Raw genomic sequence first — 19,280 nt, 5'->3', positions numbered from 1 at the left:
TGAAAGTCAAAATATAAAATTGTTACAAAGTCGAAAAATTGTGGTAAGCGAGGCTGTGAGAATCCGTTGCATTGTCATTTAAGAAAAAAAAAAAACGTATATTTGTATAACTTTGTTTCTTTTTTTTGTAAATCAGTTTATATTTTTTTTTATTCATTAATTCTAAATTATGAATCTCGTGCCAAATATTTCTGTAACTAATTAGTAACTCTTTTTTTTTTTATTAATCATAATTGCGGTACTTGAGTAAACAGTACATGTATATTTTTATACTTAGTTATTATTATTAATTATTAATTTTTATTTTTTTTTTCATTTCTAATTTGTGAAAAAATATTTAACATGTAATCTGTTAATTATGTTAATAAAAAAATGAAATTTTATTACAAATGTAAATATAATTTATTAATTAATAATTAAATTACGTTTATTAAATATGATAATTATTCCATTAAAACACACACTTTTTTTTATTTTTATTTCGACTTAATGATTGTTACAAAATTTATTAATTAAAACAATCAATAAATACAAGTCTTTAATAACTTATGATAATTATTTTAAACTATTGTAATCGGACGTATTATAAATTTAACTGTAGTTGGATTTAATTCGTTGAAAATATAAACTATCAAGTAAATTTACTAATAATTACAATTATAATTTAAATATAAAATTTTTTAAAATTTGAGCCTCTGCAGTTAAGTTTTTTTTTAAAATTTTTTTTCTATGATTCTCAGAGAAGAAATTTAATACGGTACTTTTTCGTTTAATTTTTATTTATTTTTCTAAATAAGTAATCAACATTTTTTATTTTCATGATGAAATTATTATTTTTATGTGTGAGGTCTATCGAGTTCTCTGTCGATGTTTAGTTTAGTGTTACAGAGTCATATTATAACTTACAATAATCTGTAGACTTTCAATATTGTTATGACGAGGTCGAGACACGCATTATTAATCACACTAATTAGACTGTGCTCATTAATTACTTTTTTTTTTATTTACTTTGGACGGCTTAAAAATCAGACGATTTTTTAAATTCATTTTTTATAAATCGTTTACAACTTTTAAAAATTTACTTAATTAAAAAAAACTTAATCATGTTAATTTAATAAATTAATTAACGAAAAACAATTAAAAATTACTGTTAAAATCTCATGCACGATGATATGTTGAATTGTCTATAAACAAATGTATATATGTTCATATATTGTGCTGTAAAAATTCACAATAATTTAAAATAATAATTAACAATTAAAATTTTATTTAAATTACCGACGTTAATTACAAAGTAATTGGCAAAAAAAAATTTTAACGCCACTCAGTAGCGATTTCGGCCTCGTATTTTTTTATACCGTCACAATTATTATACTATTTTATTAATAATCCATCACCTTTCTATATCTCTATCTAATTAATTTATAATTATTATAATTTTACAGTATAATAATATATCATTATATACATATATATTTTATTTTTTTTCTAAAACCAGTAAATGCATGGAGGAATATTGATGGGAGTTAAAACCCTGTATCAATATTTTTATATTTATCAGTTAAAATTCCTTTTGCTAGTACCATATATTTGTTATAATTAAGAACAAGACAGCCGATCAATTCATTTAAGTACCGAGTACTTGAAGATTATTTATATCAAAATACTAATAATTATTTTTAATCATTCATACGTTTTATATTTTATTTAGTCTGTTTTCTTTATTTTATTACATTTTACTTTAGAATAACTATATATTATATATATATATATTTATATTATTCATTTCCTAGGCTTCAGTTTTATCATATATTTGTACAAATTCTATAAATACTCTGTACTTTCTAATATATTATATAGTATTTATATTATTTACAAAATTTTATTTTATCAATTCTCTTAAACTGTCAGACAGTAACGTTTTACGTCAACAAATAATTATTCAACAATTAATAATATAATAATAATAATTATTGTTATTTTTCGTCATACAATTCATTATTTCATCGTTAAATCGCGTGACGTAGAAAAAATTTCAGGTTAAAAGAAATTAAAATCAACAAACTTCTCCCAGAGAGAGAATGAACAAGACATCGCCCCCACTACCGGTTATTCCTGATCTGCGCATGCGCAAGGAAGGTGGAGGGGATGTTCGGTACTTCGAAGACCCAGAGTGGGAGTGAAACCGGAAACACCCGATCACTTTCTTGCCGGGAATTTTAAAATACAAAAAATATAAAAATAAAATGTGTACTTGCTATTGATATAATTAATTTAAAATTCTTGTGGTTATAAACATTCGAAGTGCCGTCCGATGACTTCAATACGTAGTCAGGTGCAGGTGAAGGCTGGTTTTTTCGGGTGGTACTCAAAGTTGTGAGACTGCGCCATTTAATGACATACTGGGGCGCTGTTCTACTTAACGCTTGCAGTCTTTATGTAAAAATAATTAAACAGTTAAACCTCTATTACATATATTTATTATATAATATATATAAACACTCACCGTATGATTGCCGTATTCATTTTCCACGGTAGTGTAAAATTTTTCCGTTTATCTCTTGAGCAAAATGTATAAAGTCTTTGACCAAGTGGATTTTCGCTTCTGCTGTACTCGTGAATTGTCAAATTCCACGACGTACATGGTCCTGAATAACGAATAATTATTTAATTACATATTTATTCAAGGTAATAAAGTAGACAGTGGGTGTGGAATAGGTCACTGGGTCACTTACGGTCCTGGGATGACTCAACCTCGACAGTTAATTGCCGATCAATCGTCGAGTCCAGAATCCATGTACATTTTTGCTGGTAATATTGATTAGATATTGCGTTATTTGTCAAATTGCCAGCTTTGACTACACCCTCGAGTTGAGTTGTCGAGTGATCACCGCAGTAAGTATCTTCGATAAACTTGTATGCGGCTTTTACATTGAGATCTGTTCCGGAGGATCGCGACCACTCGATGTAAAGGGGACTCCAACTTCGTATTCTGAGTGGCAGCCAATTCTGCATCCATAACACACCCATATTTACCGTATTAATTTTATTTTTATTTTATCAATTAAGTACAGTAAAATAAAATAAAATAAAATAAAATAAAATAAAACCTCGTAATTGCCGCACAAGCAGATGACAATGTTGCTCGGCTCGGAGACTAGTTTAACATGATTTATTTCGTCTAGATGGTTATCACTGACACAATGGCAGCCGTTATCACCACAAAGTGTATTACAGGATTTATTTGATGATTCATTGGTGACACCGTTGTCCACCTAATTTTAATAAAAAAAACGTTCATTAATTTGTTTGCTCCGTAAATAAATTTATCTAATTAATGCCGGGAAAAGTAAACACGACTAATATTAGTTACCGTGAGTATGACCGATTGATTTGTCGCGGGTATAAAGTGTTGTTTGCATTTTATGTAATCCTGGTAAGTAAAAAACTTGAAAATGGGATTGGTCAACTGTCCTTGTCTTGATGAACTCAAACCGTAATACTCAACATCGCAAGTGCTGGAGGGTCGTAAAGTACCACCTTCCCCCTCTGAAAATATAGTAATAACGCTAATGAAATAACTAAACTTTGTTTTATCTTTCTCTTTAATTATTTGCGGAGGAAACTTTTACTGTATGAACAGACATAGATAACATCAATGGAAGTATAAATAAAATTATTATTCTAAAATATTTTTTGAGTCGACTATTCATCAGCAGTATTATTTTTTTTTAAATTCAGCCCTTGGTTTATTTATTTAAACTAAAATTTATTATGTTTTCTGATGTGATGTAAATATACTCACCGTCATGAAAATAATACGAGAAATCCACGAATTGTTGATCGTCTGTTTTGTTGTCTAGTCGTTTAAAAACAATCGTCAGCTCACGACCGGTTGATGAATAATGTTCGGGTTCACTATACCTGTCAAAATATATGTGTAATATATTACATATATATATGTATATACATATATATGGGTAATTCAATCATTATTCATATCGATAATAACACACAATAGCCCGACAGCCAGCGGATTTTTATTTTAATATTCCAATACTTGAGTAAAAAAAAGTAGTGCACACATATGAAAAAATTATTATTATTTTATGCCGGGTATTTTATCAGCAAAGAAAAATTACAGATATTCATGAGCTGGTGCTCTGTATACTTAACGTGAATTTTTCATAAGTTTATTAGACATTAAAAAGTTATGGAAAATTCTGACGAGTGTAACATACGCGCACATACTTGATACTTTAGTTTTGTTTACTGTGTCAAAGATAAATCCTTTTACGTGGTAGTGGTTGCATACTTTTAAAATTTAACGATATTAAAAATCAATATAAGTGTGCATACGCTATATTCTATAAGTAAACTAAACTCGGGTTTATTTTACTACTCGCAGCAGAGATACATTTTTTGTTATATTTTTGTTTTTGTATAAACAAAGTACGGAAAGTTTTGATATTCGAGATTACATGAAAACTGATAGAAAAAATAACAGTATATATATTTGTATTTTTTTTTTTCTAAATTTACGCGTAACGTAAAAACGCGAATTATTTGAGCTTGAAAAATATTGGAATGAAAATTTTTTTCTGTAATACGATTCAATCATGGATGAGAAATTTAACAAACAAATATTGTTTTTTTTTTTTTTTTTTTAAATTACTCGAAGCATACAAAGGAATTGTAAGCTGATTAAAGTTTTGTCATGCGATACCGGAAATATAGATTTGTCAATATTTATATTTGGACATACATATGCTGAGAAATATTTTGTTATTGCTATTGATTTATTTCGGATTGAGTAGTAATTTTAGTTTCATTTATATATATATAAAATATATGAAAGATTACCTTTCGGAGTGATTGAATTGTCGTGGCCGTTTAACCGCCTGGGCCGGACTACAAATTCTCTTGGGAGTCTTGAGATTCTTTGAATTTTTTTCCTCCGGCATCACAATATCATCCCAGATCTCAATCACTGTCTTGCACGCTGGCGCGCTATTGTACGAAATATAAATTTGATTTGTAGGAAATAAGAAAAAGCATGGAGAGGAATAAAGCCACGGTAACAATCGTAAAAAATAAGACGAATTGAATTTATTAAAAGGGATGAAAAGATAAGTCAATATGTAGGTACATATACCTCAGGTTGTAACTGATCAAAAGTATATGAACCGTATCGTGGATCCGGCCTCGAAGAACAAAGTGACAGTTGGCAGATTGAATCTTTCCTCTTGTGTTGTAGTGACCGAACCTCGACTTGTTGCCGTCTATTTCAAGATCGCAGCCGGTTGCGGTTTCGCTGCTCCCGGCCAAAGGGTTACTCCGTAAATCCTTGAGATTACGATTATTGTACTTTGTTACGTCACTGATGACACTGTTGTTGGCAGCATCCTCGACAGTTTTAACTGCACAGATAATTAGTCATCCCCAGATGTCCTTTAATGATGTTTGTCGTTAATAACTTTTAATTAAATTAACTCGTAAAAAAAGTAATATTATTATAATTTTAAATATTTTTTCAATAATGATCTAGTTAAAGTAATTATTCTGTTGCAATATTCACTTGTATTGTAAAATGATGTGGTGGTTGTTGGCGGTAATGTTGTTAACTCATTAACAGTAACTTGAGCATAAAATCCGTTGTAGTTGAACGGTGACATTTCCGAGCCTGACCTGGAAATTAAAATTACATCAAAGTCATCATCATCATTATTATCATTATCGTATTAAAATAAAAGTTAAAACAATAACAACTTTTTTTAAAACTCATTTATTACGAGAGAAAATTTATCTAAATAATTCATAATAATTTCAGCGGGTAATTTAAATATAATTATCCGTAATTATTTGCTGGCACATTTATTAATTGATAAAAATTATAATGACAGATTTGCGAAAGACAAATTGTTTTATGGGTATTAAAAGTTTTTCATTAAAAGTATAATTTTAAATGAGTCTTTATTGCAACAATGACAACAACAATAACAAACTTGTTAACATGAATGATATTTGCTTTCAAAGAAATAATATAATAATAAAGATTTAAAAACACTCACTTAAACTCAACGAGTATCTCAGTTCCGACGTGAACAATAGACATCTTCTCATTATTGCATAGCTTCTTGAGCAGTGTACTTGAGATGTTGGGTCCCGCGTATATGGCGACGTAATCGTCGGTGCACTGACTTAAATGTACAACAATAACAATTAAAAATAATAATACATTCAAATATTGTTAGTTTGCATGTTAATTATGTCGGAGATGGAGAGACAAAATGAGGCATAATTTTTAAATAGTCGCGCTATCCGAGGTGACAAAATTACCCCATACTTTTTCTAGACTAAACATATGAACATTTGCATAAAAAGTACAAATTTTTAAATATTTGCGTTTTTCAAGGTGATCAAATTACCCCATATTGTTTTTGCAGACTAAATCTATAAACATTTGCCAAAAAATAAATTTTTTTTTGTTAAAAAGTGGTGTCACTTTGCCCGACTTTCTCCTATTTTTTCGATAAAATAATAAATTTTCTTTTTGTCAAAATTTTCAAATCTTCGCGCTATTAAAGGTGACCAAATTAGCCCATATTTTTTCTACAGACTAAATCTATAAACATTTGCCAAAAAATAAATTTTTCTTTGTTAAAAAGTGGTGTCACTTTACCCCACCCTCCCCTTTTTTTTTATAAAATAATAATTTTTTTTTAATTTAGTAGAATAATAAAAAAATCTACAGGTATTTTGCTCATAAAAAATGTAAAACATGTGTATTATAAAAACATAATTATTTGAATTTGTAAATCACTTAAACAAAATTAATTATTTCATAAAATTATTCATGATTCAATTTCAAAAAAGTAAATTTTTCTCTTAACTTTAGATCTTCAATTTAAATTATGAATTCAATATTTACATGCTGAATATTTTATTAAAGTTATAACTCCCCGGAGAAATCTTTCATTAAAATTATATTCCTCGTTATATACTTTGTACCTTTTTTTTTTTTTTTTTCACCGTATATATATTTATATAGGTCGGTTCATTTTATAGAGGCAGTGTATGAATATATATTAAACAGAGGAATCGATTGATCTAGACGAAAAGTATAATAAAATTTTTGATGATTAATAATGTCGGCCCCTGTTCTCATTTGTCTGAGAGAATTAAAGATGAGCGCGGATTATTTGTTCAAGTGTTGAGAGCAAAGTAGCATGAATTGATGAACCGTAAATAAATTTAAGGGGGAATAATAATAATAAAAAAAATCAAGATAGATTTTTATAAAATGGCCAACCGATACGTTTCTCATTTCTCATGAGTGAGTCATTGGTTTGAGATCTTCCAACGAGAAGGATGAATCAATACCGGCGTGCGCGATTTCCGAGGGTGCAACCGAGAGAGTCGAGAGAGAAAAAGGGAGTGCCTGAAACCGTATCCACGTTCCTTACATCAACATTGTACAATCCATATGTATAAGTGTGGATAGTACTCACTATCAAATATATATATCTATATGACTTGTAGTAGGTAAGGAGCAGTAGGTTGCGCTAGTAGTTGTACTACTACGAGTAGTAAATATATATGAGTAGTAAGACAAATGTATGAATCATGCGCGACAGCCACTAAGTACTTTGGTAAAGATATTACCAGTCGGGTATGTGGTATTTCAAGACTTTGACTTTATGTAATTAGATTACAACTATATGACCATGTTGCTTTATGATATATATATTATATATCATAGGGTTCATAATTGGATTAGATAATGCTTTTTCAAAATATGCTCTCCATGCTCTGTTATTAATTTATCTTGTCTTCAATGAAAAAAAAAGGCTGAAAAACAGTTGACCCCCTGGACTGACCCCAAAACTTCCCGCTCTTTGAGCTCAAAAAACGGTTGGACTTGAGAAAATACGTTTCGCTGAAAGATAACAATTTTTATCCGACGTCTTCGCGATTCCTAAGTACTTTGCGGCAATTGAAAATACTTTTTGAGCCGTATGTCTGATTAAATTTTGAGGGAAATGAATCAAGTGGTGAATTTATTTAACGAAAACCTGGAAAAATCTAATCAACTTTAAGTCAAAACGTCAATGACTGATGAAAATTCGATTTTCAAACATTTGACCAGACCAAGACAATGAGTTGCCGTTTTTTAAATTTAAAATTTTCATAGCGGGAAATTGAAAATATTTAAAATAAAAAATGCAAATTCCCTGGTATTAAAAAAATATTTGATTATGATTATTGAATGAACTTGGCAAATAAGCTCTAAAACTAAATATTCACTCGACTCGTCCTACTCGTTTTATCTTTTTCTGGCTTGTTATGAAATAAATTTTTAAAATCTTTGAATTTTTTATAAAACCGTTTGTACGAGTCGTGTTTCTATGCGCTCAATGTAGAAACATACTTGACCAATTTCAACATTTCACCTACGTTTCGTTTCATATAGTCACGCTCACACTAATGTATTATATTACGTGAGCGTCATTAGAGCCAGTACAGCTGCACGTGAAATTTTTTATATGATACTTTGACGACGTACACGTTTAAAGTAACGAGTTAAGTATCAAAGTATAAAACGTATAACGTATATAAAATATTTAACTATCTAGACAGTGATCGTCAAACGCTCGTAAATTAAATATTATATCGTAAGTAAATATTTATGTGCTCATATAGGATAGGGGGTGGGGGGCAAAACGCGGTACTTAAGGAAATATTAAGTTTTCGGGGACAAATACGTTAGATTTTTTTAAAAATTATATTTTAAGTGAATAGAAAAATTTTTCAGCTGCTTTGAAAAAAAAAATTTTATTATTTGCAGGCAATATAAAATATGATACTGAAGTTAGCAGACGTTCGATAATTTTTGGATTTTTTTTAAACAATAAATTATTAAAAAAAAAATATTTGAAAAAATTGCACCTATAGTTTATTAAATTTTCTACATGTGCATATTTTTATTTTTATTTTTTTTAAAATTAAGTCGTTGAAACGAAAATTAGAAAATTTTTAACTGTCTGCGAACTTAAGGATTATCAATGAAATTCACTCCAGCGGAGTTTATTTTAATATTAAAACTCTGAATTGGAGTAAATGCGGATTTAAATAAAATTCAGTTCACTCCAAAATTACTCCGGACTGATTTTTTCTACTCCGCAACTCCAAGTGATGGAGAAAATTCAAATTTAAATCAAATCCGTAATCACTTCGAATTCACTCGATTTTTTATGATCCTGAAGTTCGCAAATTCAAAATTTTCGGGTTTTTTTTTCAACAAATCAATTACAAAAAAATGAAAACTAAAAATATGCACATTTAGAAAATTAAAAAAAAACACAGGTGCAGTTTATTCAAATTTTTTTTTTTTTAAATTTACTGTCTAAAAGAAAATCCAAAAATTGTTAGACGTCGGCTAACGTGTAGTTTTTATCATAAAACAAAAGTCAGTAACATTTTTCGACTGAAACTCTCGATTTTTGACACAAAAAAAAATTCAAAATAATGCTCAATTATATTTACAAAAGTGATTTTGAAAGGTTTAAAAAACATTTTAAAAGTAAACCTTTTTCTACAAAACTTTGTGGGTACGGCATTTGCCCTCCCTTCTTTATATATCTATATGTATAAATATATGTTTTAGTATGTACGATAGCGGTTTTATTTAGTGTGAGTGCGAGAGCTCATCACGCACATGTAAATAGACATTTAAAGTACACAAAGTTTGAGGGTATCAGGAAAGAATATATCGGATTTACGCACGCACATGAATCACTACTGAATATGTATACGGGATATTGTATAAAAGTAATCCTTTTGAAAGAAAATAAATGGGGAAATAAATAACTTGAAGTACTATTGAGTTTCAATTTATTTTACGAGAGCGCTATAATATAAAATAAAAAGTTAACTGCAAAGATATTAACGCTAATGAGCCAATTACCCGATGATTTAATCTATTAAACTTAATATATTTCAAGTTGTAAAACGTAAAAAACGAGAATTTTAATATACAAGGGTATTATTATATTATAATTAAAAAGGAATTTTAATAAAATGTCTCAAAATAATTATGATGAAATTTTAAAACGTTTAATAATAATTATAATTATCATGATACTGGTGATTAAAAGGATGTATTTAATTTACTTACTTAAAAGATAATAGCAAGGAGTTAAATACAACTGTAATTGATACGTTGATATTTGACTTGACGAGATAGCGGCATCGTATATTTGGGGGATAAAGCCCCGGGTAGGCGGGACTCGCCAGAATGCAATCTGTGTTCAAACAATCCTCGAAGATCCAATCACAATCTGCAACAGTGAATCGAAAACAAACAATATTATTTCATTTCCAATCTATATATCGCGCAATTATTTTTATTCCTCTAATTTTTTAATTATCTGCTGGAAATAAAAATTACTCGGCTGCTATAACCAGAGATCAAAGAACTAAACAACCGAAGAACTCAAGAATTTAAAGTTTATAAAGGTAAAATAAATTGATTAAATGTTTCGTAGACTTGTTCGGAGGTACCGAGGATGTTGTCGCAATTTTAGTTTCCGTATTTTCGGACCAGAATATTGATGCTCTTATATGTAATAGAAATTCAATGGTTAAATTTTAAATTCCAGTCAGGTTTCAGATACCGGGGATGAGTATAAAGGGACTTTGGTGAATTATCGATTCTACTACTTATATTTGATTATTTCTTGTTTAGTAAATTCCGTCTTTACTTGGATCCAGATCCCCACGTACCCATATATGTATGTATGTATAAATGTAGACAATGCGAGGATGGTATTGAGTTGGAGACAAATTTTGCTGGGAAGCATAACCGTCCGTGTTTACGCTGTTAGCACTCGTGGTGCAGGACAGTTAAATAGTCCTGGACTGGTAGTGTACAGGACTAGCAGTTCTACCCTTATTTGGTTAAGCTCAGACGACCTGAACTGTTCTACACTTAACCTTGCATAATTTTCCCTTGTATGTGGATGTGGATGTCATCTGTATATATATAGAAGCAAGGAGAGAAAATTACGTCGCTTTGCTTGTCCAAGGAAATTCGTACGTTGGTCGAGAAAATTAGCTTTCTGCAGAGCAAAAGCTTCCTGGCTTTATTAGTAGACCTCGAAATAAATTGAAATTTCATTTAATGCTTTTTGTCACCATTTGTACCTGGTTTTTTACTTATTTTCTTTACCTTCCGTTATAAAGTATAATTACGATTTAAGTATACAAATTTATATATTTTAAATTGTGGACTTATTTTAAACGAGTGTTTATTTAGTACTTCATTTTTATTATTATTATAATTATAGTTTTTTTAAGTTTAAGAGTAAATGGAACGGTGAGAAAATGAAGTTATATTGTATAAAATGTAAAATCGTAAAATCTAATAGTAAAAAAAATAAATATAAAGTTTATAAGCAAAGTTTTAATAATAACTTACCCGTATTATTAATAGCTTTTCCACCTCTCATCGGCCAGCCAACGGACGTGCTTGCTTTCGACGCGAAACTAAAATATGCTAAAAATTGCGATCTCGTAGTGTTCTCGTGTATTCTGAAATGACAATAAATATATTTCACAAAACATTTTAATTATAAATACCTCGACAAACTTGAGAATATATATTGTTATTATATGCACGGTTAAATAAATTGGGGATCATAAATAATAATGACGATGTGTAGTCATAATAATAATAATGATAGTATTTGTGCTTCTTATAGTCGCAGTGCCGGTGGTATTACAAGAAGTAATGGGTAACAAGAATGAAAAATGAAAACATTGAGGTTGTTGTTGTGTATGATAAAGAGACGGAATTTTTTGGTAAGCTATTGCAAAGAGATTCAAGTTATCGCGACTGCTCCTGTGAGTGGTTTTGGCAACAACATCGGCAATTCATCGACGATTCTTCAGCGATGAAAATTCCTTTCATGTTTGCTCTTGTCGGTTGAAAGAGCTTTTCCATTTTCCATGGCTCGGGCATTTCTATCGCGCGGCGTGTCGATAAGCCCCCCTTTCTTCCTGTCTGGCACCCTGCCGCGTTTCACTTCCCAGTTACGTGCCCCCGGCACAATCAATAAATGATCTTCCTCTCTTTCGCCGCTTTGTCGGTCGAGGAGACTTGTGATTCAACAGCTTTTGAGCTTAACGTTGTTCTGTTCACTACAAGTGCCCACATCAAAACTCACCGCTATTTTATAATTCCCATACAGATATTATTATATTGCCTATTTTATCTCCACTCTTATCAACGAGCTTTCCTCGCCTCGGTCTTGTTTATTATTATTATTATTATTTTTACTTTTTTTTTTTTTAATCACCCACATTCACGAGACTCGAACGTGGCTCGCAAGCAAATTTGTTTAGGGAAGGAAAAAAAATTTTCGCGCCATGACAAACTAAAATTAAATTTAAATTTGAATGTGGGTTTATAAAAAAAGAAAAATTATAGATAACTCACTGCATTCGGAGTGTTGCTTCGGTTTTGTCGGAAAAAAGAACGACGGGTCGATCGAATCGAGCATTAGAACCGCAAATACGGGCGCCGCCTTCCAGTTCGAGCCAGCCACCCTCACACCTAAAGAAAATCCATAATCCGTTAATCACATGCAATATAAAATGTTTTAAAAAGAAAAAAAGTTTAAAAGTAAAAAAATTAACAGCTATTTCTCATGGCATTGTACTCTTAAAGTTTATCTTTTACCAGTTAAACGCGGCCATTTATATTGCGCGATAAGCCATCTAAGAGAGTAATAAATAAAATAAAAATAAATATATAAAAATATATATGTATTAAACTTACGCTGTTCCATTGTGACGTCCAATAGAGATTAAACGATAGATTTGTAATTCGACTCGTTGACCAATATCCGGGATAAACCTGTAAGTGCACTCAGTTGGTCCTATTACTGATGGTGATTTTATCTGACCAAAAGCCCGATTGGACTTTCTCAGAAGTTGTTTGCTATCTAACGTTATATTACACACTGGAAACCGAGCAAAATAACATCCGTTATTGACAGCAACAAAAATAACAACATATATATTTCAACACAAACAGTAGACTTTAGAGGTATAGTTTTTTTTATTTCATTGTCATAAAAAATTTTTATTTCGAATCACGGTAATGGAAATTTGAAATATAAAATAAAAAATAAATTTATATTTAATCAATCCGATTATTTAAATTTACTTTTTTAAAATATTTTATCACTTTACGGCGTTATATGTAAATCTGTTGATTATTTTTTTGGGGTGACGTCTCAGTGTATGTGTAAATAAAGATGCGTATGAGCGATAAAAATTTAGCCCCAAGATATCTCTTGTGTAAATCGATTCAGACGGAACTCGGCGAAATCGAAAAAGTTCATTGAAACTTTTATTTGAAATTAATAAACCCGATAGTAAAACGGTTTTATTCCTTCAGGAGATATCATCGATTAAAACTTTAGCAAAACATATATTTCTTTATATCATGCCCTTTTTATTAAATTAATTTAACACGATAACAAAAAAAAATAATTGAATTTTTCGTTTAAAAAAAACGCTGGCTCTGAGTCTCATGCAAGGGAATATAATAAAGAAAAATATTAAATAGATTTAATAAAAACCATATGATACGTACTGTTTGTACAATATTTTTCCAAGCCACATTGAGCACATCGTTTAGGCATGGCGATACCACAGCTACAACCACCCGATAATACACAACACGCGCAATTTTTACTTGACGAATTAAAGCTACATGCACACCCTGTTTCACTTTGGGTCCAAAAATCCACTTGACCTGTGAAAATAAATAAAATTTAAATGTAAAACATATTTGCCGAATTATTTTTCACAATTTTTACATTCCATCGATTGTATTCAACAAAATAATAATAATAATAATAAAAATTACTAAAAAATGATAAACTAAAAATTTTTCTCTTGTTAAAAAAATTGTAAGCAAAAAATAATTAGCGACTAGATGAAAATGTGTTAATTTTACAATACTTTATTTAATTTGATTTCACAGTATTACACTGTAAAAAATTGGGAGTGAATTGGGATTTTATTTAAATCCGAGTTCACTCTGTCACTCAGAGTTCTCGAGTTTAAAAAAAAAATCACTCTGTATATGGAGTAAATAGGGAATTTGTCTTTTCAGCAAAGTGATCTGGATTTTATTTCACTCTGATTCGCAGTTTGAATATTAAAGTAAACTTTCCTTCGGAGTGAATTTTACTCCAAAGGGATTAAATAAATACACAATCATTCACTCCGTATTTAATCCGTGTTCACTCCATAAATTTACTACAGTGTAATCTATTAAAAATCGGGAATGAATTCGGAGTGGATACCAATTTTATTTAAATCCGAATTCACTCCGTCACTCAGAGTTCCGTAGTTTAAAAAAAAATCACTCTGTATACGGAGTAAATAGTGATCTTGATTTTAATTCAATCCGCATTCACTCTAATTCGGAGTTTAAATATACGTGAGTAAACTTCTTCGGAGTGAATTTCTCTTCGAGGGGATTAAATAGATAATCAGTCTTCGCATTCACTCCGGATTTAATCCGCGTTCACTCCGCAAATTTTTTACAATGTAAGGTCTGAAGATGGAAGCAAGGGCCTGTAAAATAAATAAAACTGAAAGAGATCGAATGTGCCTGTTATTTTTTTACCATTAAAAATTATCACCGATCTAAAAGATAAATACATTGAAAATTCGAGTACTTATAAATAATAGTGATAATAATAATAATAAAAAACAAATATTGACTTTTTTAATAACTGTTGACTGGGAAGAGTAAAATAACACGGCAGTGAAACCGCAGAGATTCAAATCACACGCAATATTTTTGAATTATTTTTATCAGTGAAATTTATGTATTGACATTTGAATTAAATGAAGATATTGATTGATGATATGTTTTTAGGTTTTATGCAGTGTGACTTGATGGTGGTCGGTATAGTAACTCTACTACACTACTTGATATGCTGATCGCATCTCCATACATTTACACTTTAATTGGGTTCCTACATACACTCTCACTCTTCTCGCACCCCAGGCTCTTCTCATTCCCTCTCCTATTAATCTCTCTTTCGCGTTCACTGTCAATCTTCCTATCATCCTTTTTGATAACTTTTCCGACGTATCGAGTTCTATTGGTTTTTATTATAGCGGATAGCCCGCCAGACTAAAATAAAATATTTATCGACAGAATTTTATTAATTGTTTTTAAAAAAACTAAATAATTAATAAAATAAGCAAAGTAAATTTAAAAATTATAAAGTTTATTCTTAAATAATAATATTTTAAATTAAATTTAAGAGTGAGTACACAAAAGATAAAGCGAGTAAGTGGATATAGCGAATTGAAGAGCAAACCTCTGAATAGAGTTTCACTAGACAAGCAAAATGCTGCAAATGACAACTCTCGGTGTTTCTTTTCATGAAAAACTTTTACCAACAATAAATTTCAAATATCTATAGACACTTATAATAATAATAATTGTACATTAATAACAACAATGATGGTGGAATTGAAAAATAAAACTGTCATACACTGTAAGATATTTATTTTTTTAACCATCGAAAATTCTCTCTCTATATTTCCTGTTTAATGTTTAAATTTCCAGAGTAAAGAGTTTGATTTATATATAATATATATATTATACAGATCGAGATACACAGATATATGTATATTTGACATAGATGAGGAAGGGAAATTCAAACGGATGAGAGAAATGTAAAGAGGTAAAATTCAGTACCTCAAATATCCGAACCGGTATCGATCTATCATCTAGATGTAGATTAAACACGTAGAATATGTGGTTCGGTAGCATTGATATAGGCGTTCCGTCACAGTGATTGCCATATTTTCGATTGATGCATAAATTAATGCGTTTCACGGAAATCTCAAACGGTTCCCGTAGCTGGGTCCGTAACCCTATAGTGCTTCGGCACCGTTCATAATTGGCTTAGCTAGAAATCCTCGACAATGTCGTATAGACAATGGAGAGGAGAAGGTGACGGAATTTCCATTCAACCCAATTCTAAAGCCTATTCTATATAGCTTTGTATATAACTATATAATAACAACCATTATATATATAACTCCCGCACAACTGATGTTTCTCATTTAAATTTTGACAACTCAACACCTAATCAACATTTATATTATTAATATTAACATTATTATTATTATAATATATACACATATATATGTATATATTAATATCAAGTACACGGAAAAAAATTATTTCTTGACGCAAAAAATGTGTACACTGTAAAAAATTAGAATGACTGTTTATTTATTGATTCTCCTCGGAGTAAAATTCACTCCAAAAAGGGGTTTAATTTAATATTCAAATCCGGGTCGGAGTGAAATTCACCCCCAAATAGAGTAAATTTTAACATTAAAACTTTGAATCGAAGTGAAACTTTGAATGCGAATTTAAATGAAATCTAGATCACTCCGAAATCACTTCTTATTTACTCCATATGCGGAATATTTTTTTTTAAATTCCGGAACTTTGAGTGACGGAGTGAATTCGGATTGAATTAAAATCCGTGGTCATTTCCAATTTTTTAGTGTACCCGAGAAACTTTATACTTGCCCTAATAAATTTTTTTCACAATGAAACGAAGACAAAAATTATTTCGGGCGCCAGTAAATTTTTTCTAGTCCTAAGAAAATTTTTTTTTTCATTTAATAATAAAAAATTTTTCCTGCGCCAAGAAATCCTTTTTTTCAGTGCAGATTGAGCGGATGATAATATATATAGATGTATATAAGCAGCAGATAATTAAAAAGTACTAACAATTACAAATTATATTGAATGACCCCAATTGAGGAAATTTCCAATTATCAGCCTGGACTAGTGCAGATGATATTGGAAAACGATTTAAACTTTGCGCGAACTAACACCGTGAGGTTCATCCCCTTCTTACGGGCTTTTTTTATCCATCTCAAGCCCTCTGCTTACCTGCTCTCTTTCCCGGTCTGCTACCGTAACACAAAACTATACGTTCCGTGTGCAAAAGGGATAATTATATGGACCAATGATTATAAAGTGTACGCGATAAAATTAATCGACGACTTATATTATAACAGAGAGAATAAGTTTTTCGGGTTTTAAACTTTTAATTGAAGAATCCTCATAGGTCAAAAGTTACATCGCCATGATAATAATTCACAGTAAAGATTATAATTATAACGTATATATAATGCATAGCATATTCATATATCAACATTACTATAATAAACATGATGAATTTACCAGAACTGTTATGTTGCGTATAATTACTATCATCGTCAAGAGATAATGGAATTACGCTAATTGCAGCATGATAATGCAATAGGTTCAAAGACCGATACTAATCACATAGAAAATTACCGTGATATAGTTTGATTGCTCTATTTCGTTCTTGCTATTTAATCATCGTCCGATATTATATAATTATATGTATATATTTGCCTATTTATTAACGCACTAGATCGTTATCATGTTATCAATCATCATTTTTACTTTTTATCACTTATTTTAAGTGATATCAATATTAATTAGCGGCGGGTATTGTGTATTATGTTGGTAATATCGTAAATTGAGAGTTAATAAATAATTAAGTGAATGCAGCCGCGTTTATTAGATATCGGAGTTAAACTTGACGGTGGCAGTGCTGATGGAGGAGCAGGAAGCAAAGAAGAAAAGTTCCCCGAAAGATATACTTGGTTATAAATTGAGTTACTCGGTGCACCCGGTGCACGTTTGGGATTGATTTCTCATTACAAAGCCTCGTGTCTTATTTTAGAGGGCGCCGACGCGAATCTCATCTATACTACTGTGAATTGTGAGAGTCATGAACCGCGCGCAAGTGTGTGTGTGGATGAGGAGGATATATATATATATCTATGTATTCTATACGGTGGAGAATATCACCGTTCAGGGGAACAAGGAATTACTTTTCGATCCGCTCTACGTGAATCGAATTTTTTTTATCGGGTTTTTTGCACTCTGAAGACGAGCTCTGCGGTTTACCACTGTTATTTGTGTAAATTCCTGTTTTTCGTCTACAACCAGCCCAACTTTTAGATGAAAGAAACTTCATACATTCTTAATCCTCTGTACATATATATCTTCAAAGAGAAAATAAATATCCGGCTATTACAAAATTATTATTACGCAAACACAAATCGTTTTGTGAGCTCTTTATAATTTATCATATAAACCTCGAAAAGTTTTGCGCTCCGGTAAAATCACCTGTCGCTTAATTTATTTTTAACAGTCGCTTTGAAAAAAAAAAAATTATACGACCCAGTAAATTCACAATTTTTAATTAAAAATTAAATTGAATTTTTTATTTCATGTTTTATAACTGAAAATTCAGTAAACTTCGATTTATCTGCTCTGAAATTCCCACATTTCAATTATTCGAGACATTTAACTCAAAAATAACCCCGACCTTTTCCACCCACTTTTTATTATCCTTCTCTCCTAACGATCGTTTTTTACTTTTATATTAACTAACTCTTAAAACATAATGTCTCAATAATTGAGCGGGAAAATTAAATTTTAAATTGATCGCAGAAAAAAAGGTATTAATTTTTTTTTTTTTTTTCAGATAATAGCCGTGACGAACAAGAGCAGAGAACATGGTGAAAGATTATTTGAAAAGTGAAATAGAATAAAGTGTATAACTCAGTGCGCAAGATAAATAATAAAAAGATACTTACTCTCACCGCTGACAAAGATCGGGGTCCAAGTCATTTGAGAATAAGCGTAAGACGCTAAAGTAAAGACGATTGCCAGCCAAAGCCCCCGAATCATGATTCTCATGAATTTCAAAGTTTTCGTCTCAACGTTATCTTGTCCTTCAATCTTCAATTGTCCCTGTACTTTACAGCCATAAATTCCAGGATTACATTTGAATTATTTCCCATGCATCAAGTCATTTTTAAATTAAACACCAGCTTAATAAATTTATACTCCGTCTCTCCCTCTATATATATATCTATATATTTGTAGTACAGTAATAAACCTCAGTTATATTATCATTGTTGTCGGCGACAATGCCAACAATAAAACGTGAGGCCTACATTTGTCATATCAAAGTCTCGTCTCATGGCTTTGTTTTATGTTTTTACGCCTTTTTTATATTTTTTTGTGTCGTAATGTCGCCTCTTCTCTTCTCTACATAAAATTCTAATGCATCTTTTTTTTTTATATTAGACTCATTTTTATAAAAGTGATT

The 19,280-nt window shown here is 30.3% G+C and overlaps 1 protein-coding gene across 1 annotated transcript; it reads right to left on the bottom strand.

The window, feature by feature from the left end:
* Nucleotides 1-552: 552 nt before the first annotated feature.
* LOC130667093 (uncharacterized) lies at nt 553-18,895 on the bottom strand. Its single transcript, XM_057468528.1, has 16 exons — nt 18,763-18,895; nt 13,664-13,825; nt 12,842-13,025; nt 12,500-12,616; nt 11,480-11,592; nt 10,178-10,340; nt 6,072-6,200; nt 5,579-5,688; nt 5,156-5,420; nt 4,864-5,010; nt 3,806-3,924; nt 3,374-3,549; nt 3,111-3,275; nt 2,736-3,009; nt 2,507-2,648; nt 553-2,433 (listed from the first exon to the last, which is right to left on the bottom strand). Exons 1-16 carry the CDS (start codon nt 18,863-18,865, stop codon nt 2,220-2,222), a joined length of 2,583 nt encoding a protein of 860 aa, XP_057324511.1. The 5' UTR covers nt 18,866-18,895; the 3' UTR covers nt 553-2,219.
* Nucleotides 18,896-19,280: the final 385 nt, after the last annotated feature.

This window comes from Microplitis mediator, chromosome 4 (genome assembly GCF_029852145.1).
Source record: "Microplitis mediator isolate UGA2020A chromosome 4, iyMicMedi2.1, whole genome shotgun sequence".
Classification (NCBI taxonomy): Eukaryota; Metazoa; Arthropoda; class Insecta; order Hymenoptera; family Braconidae; genus Microplitis; species Microplitis mediator.
Note: the sequence above shows the minus strand (reverse complement) of the source record. Positions and strands in the feature narration are given on the sequence as shown.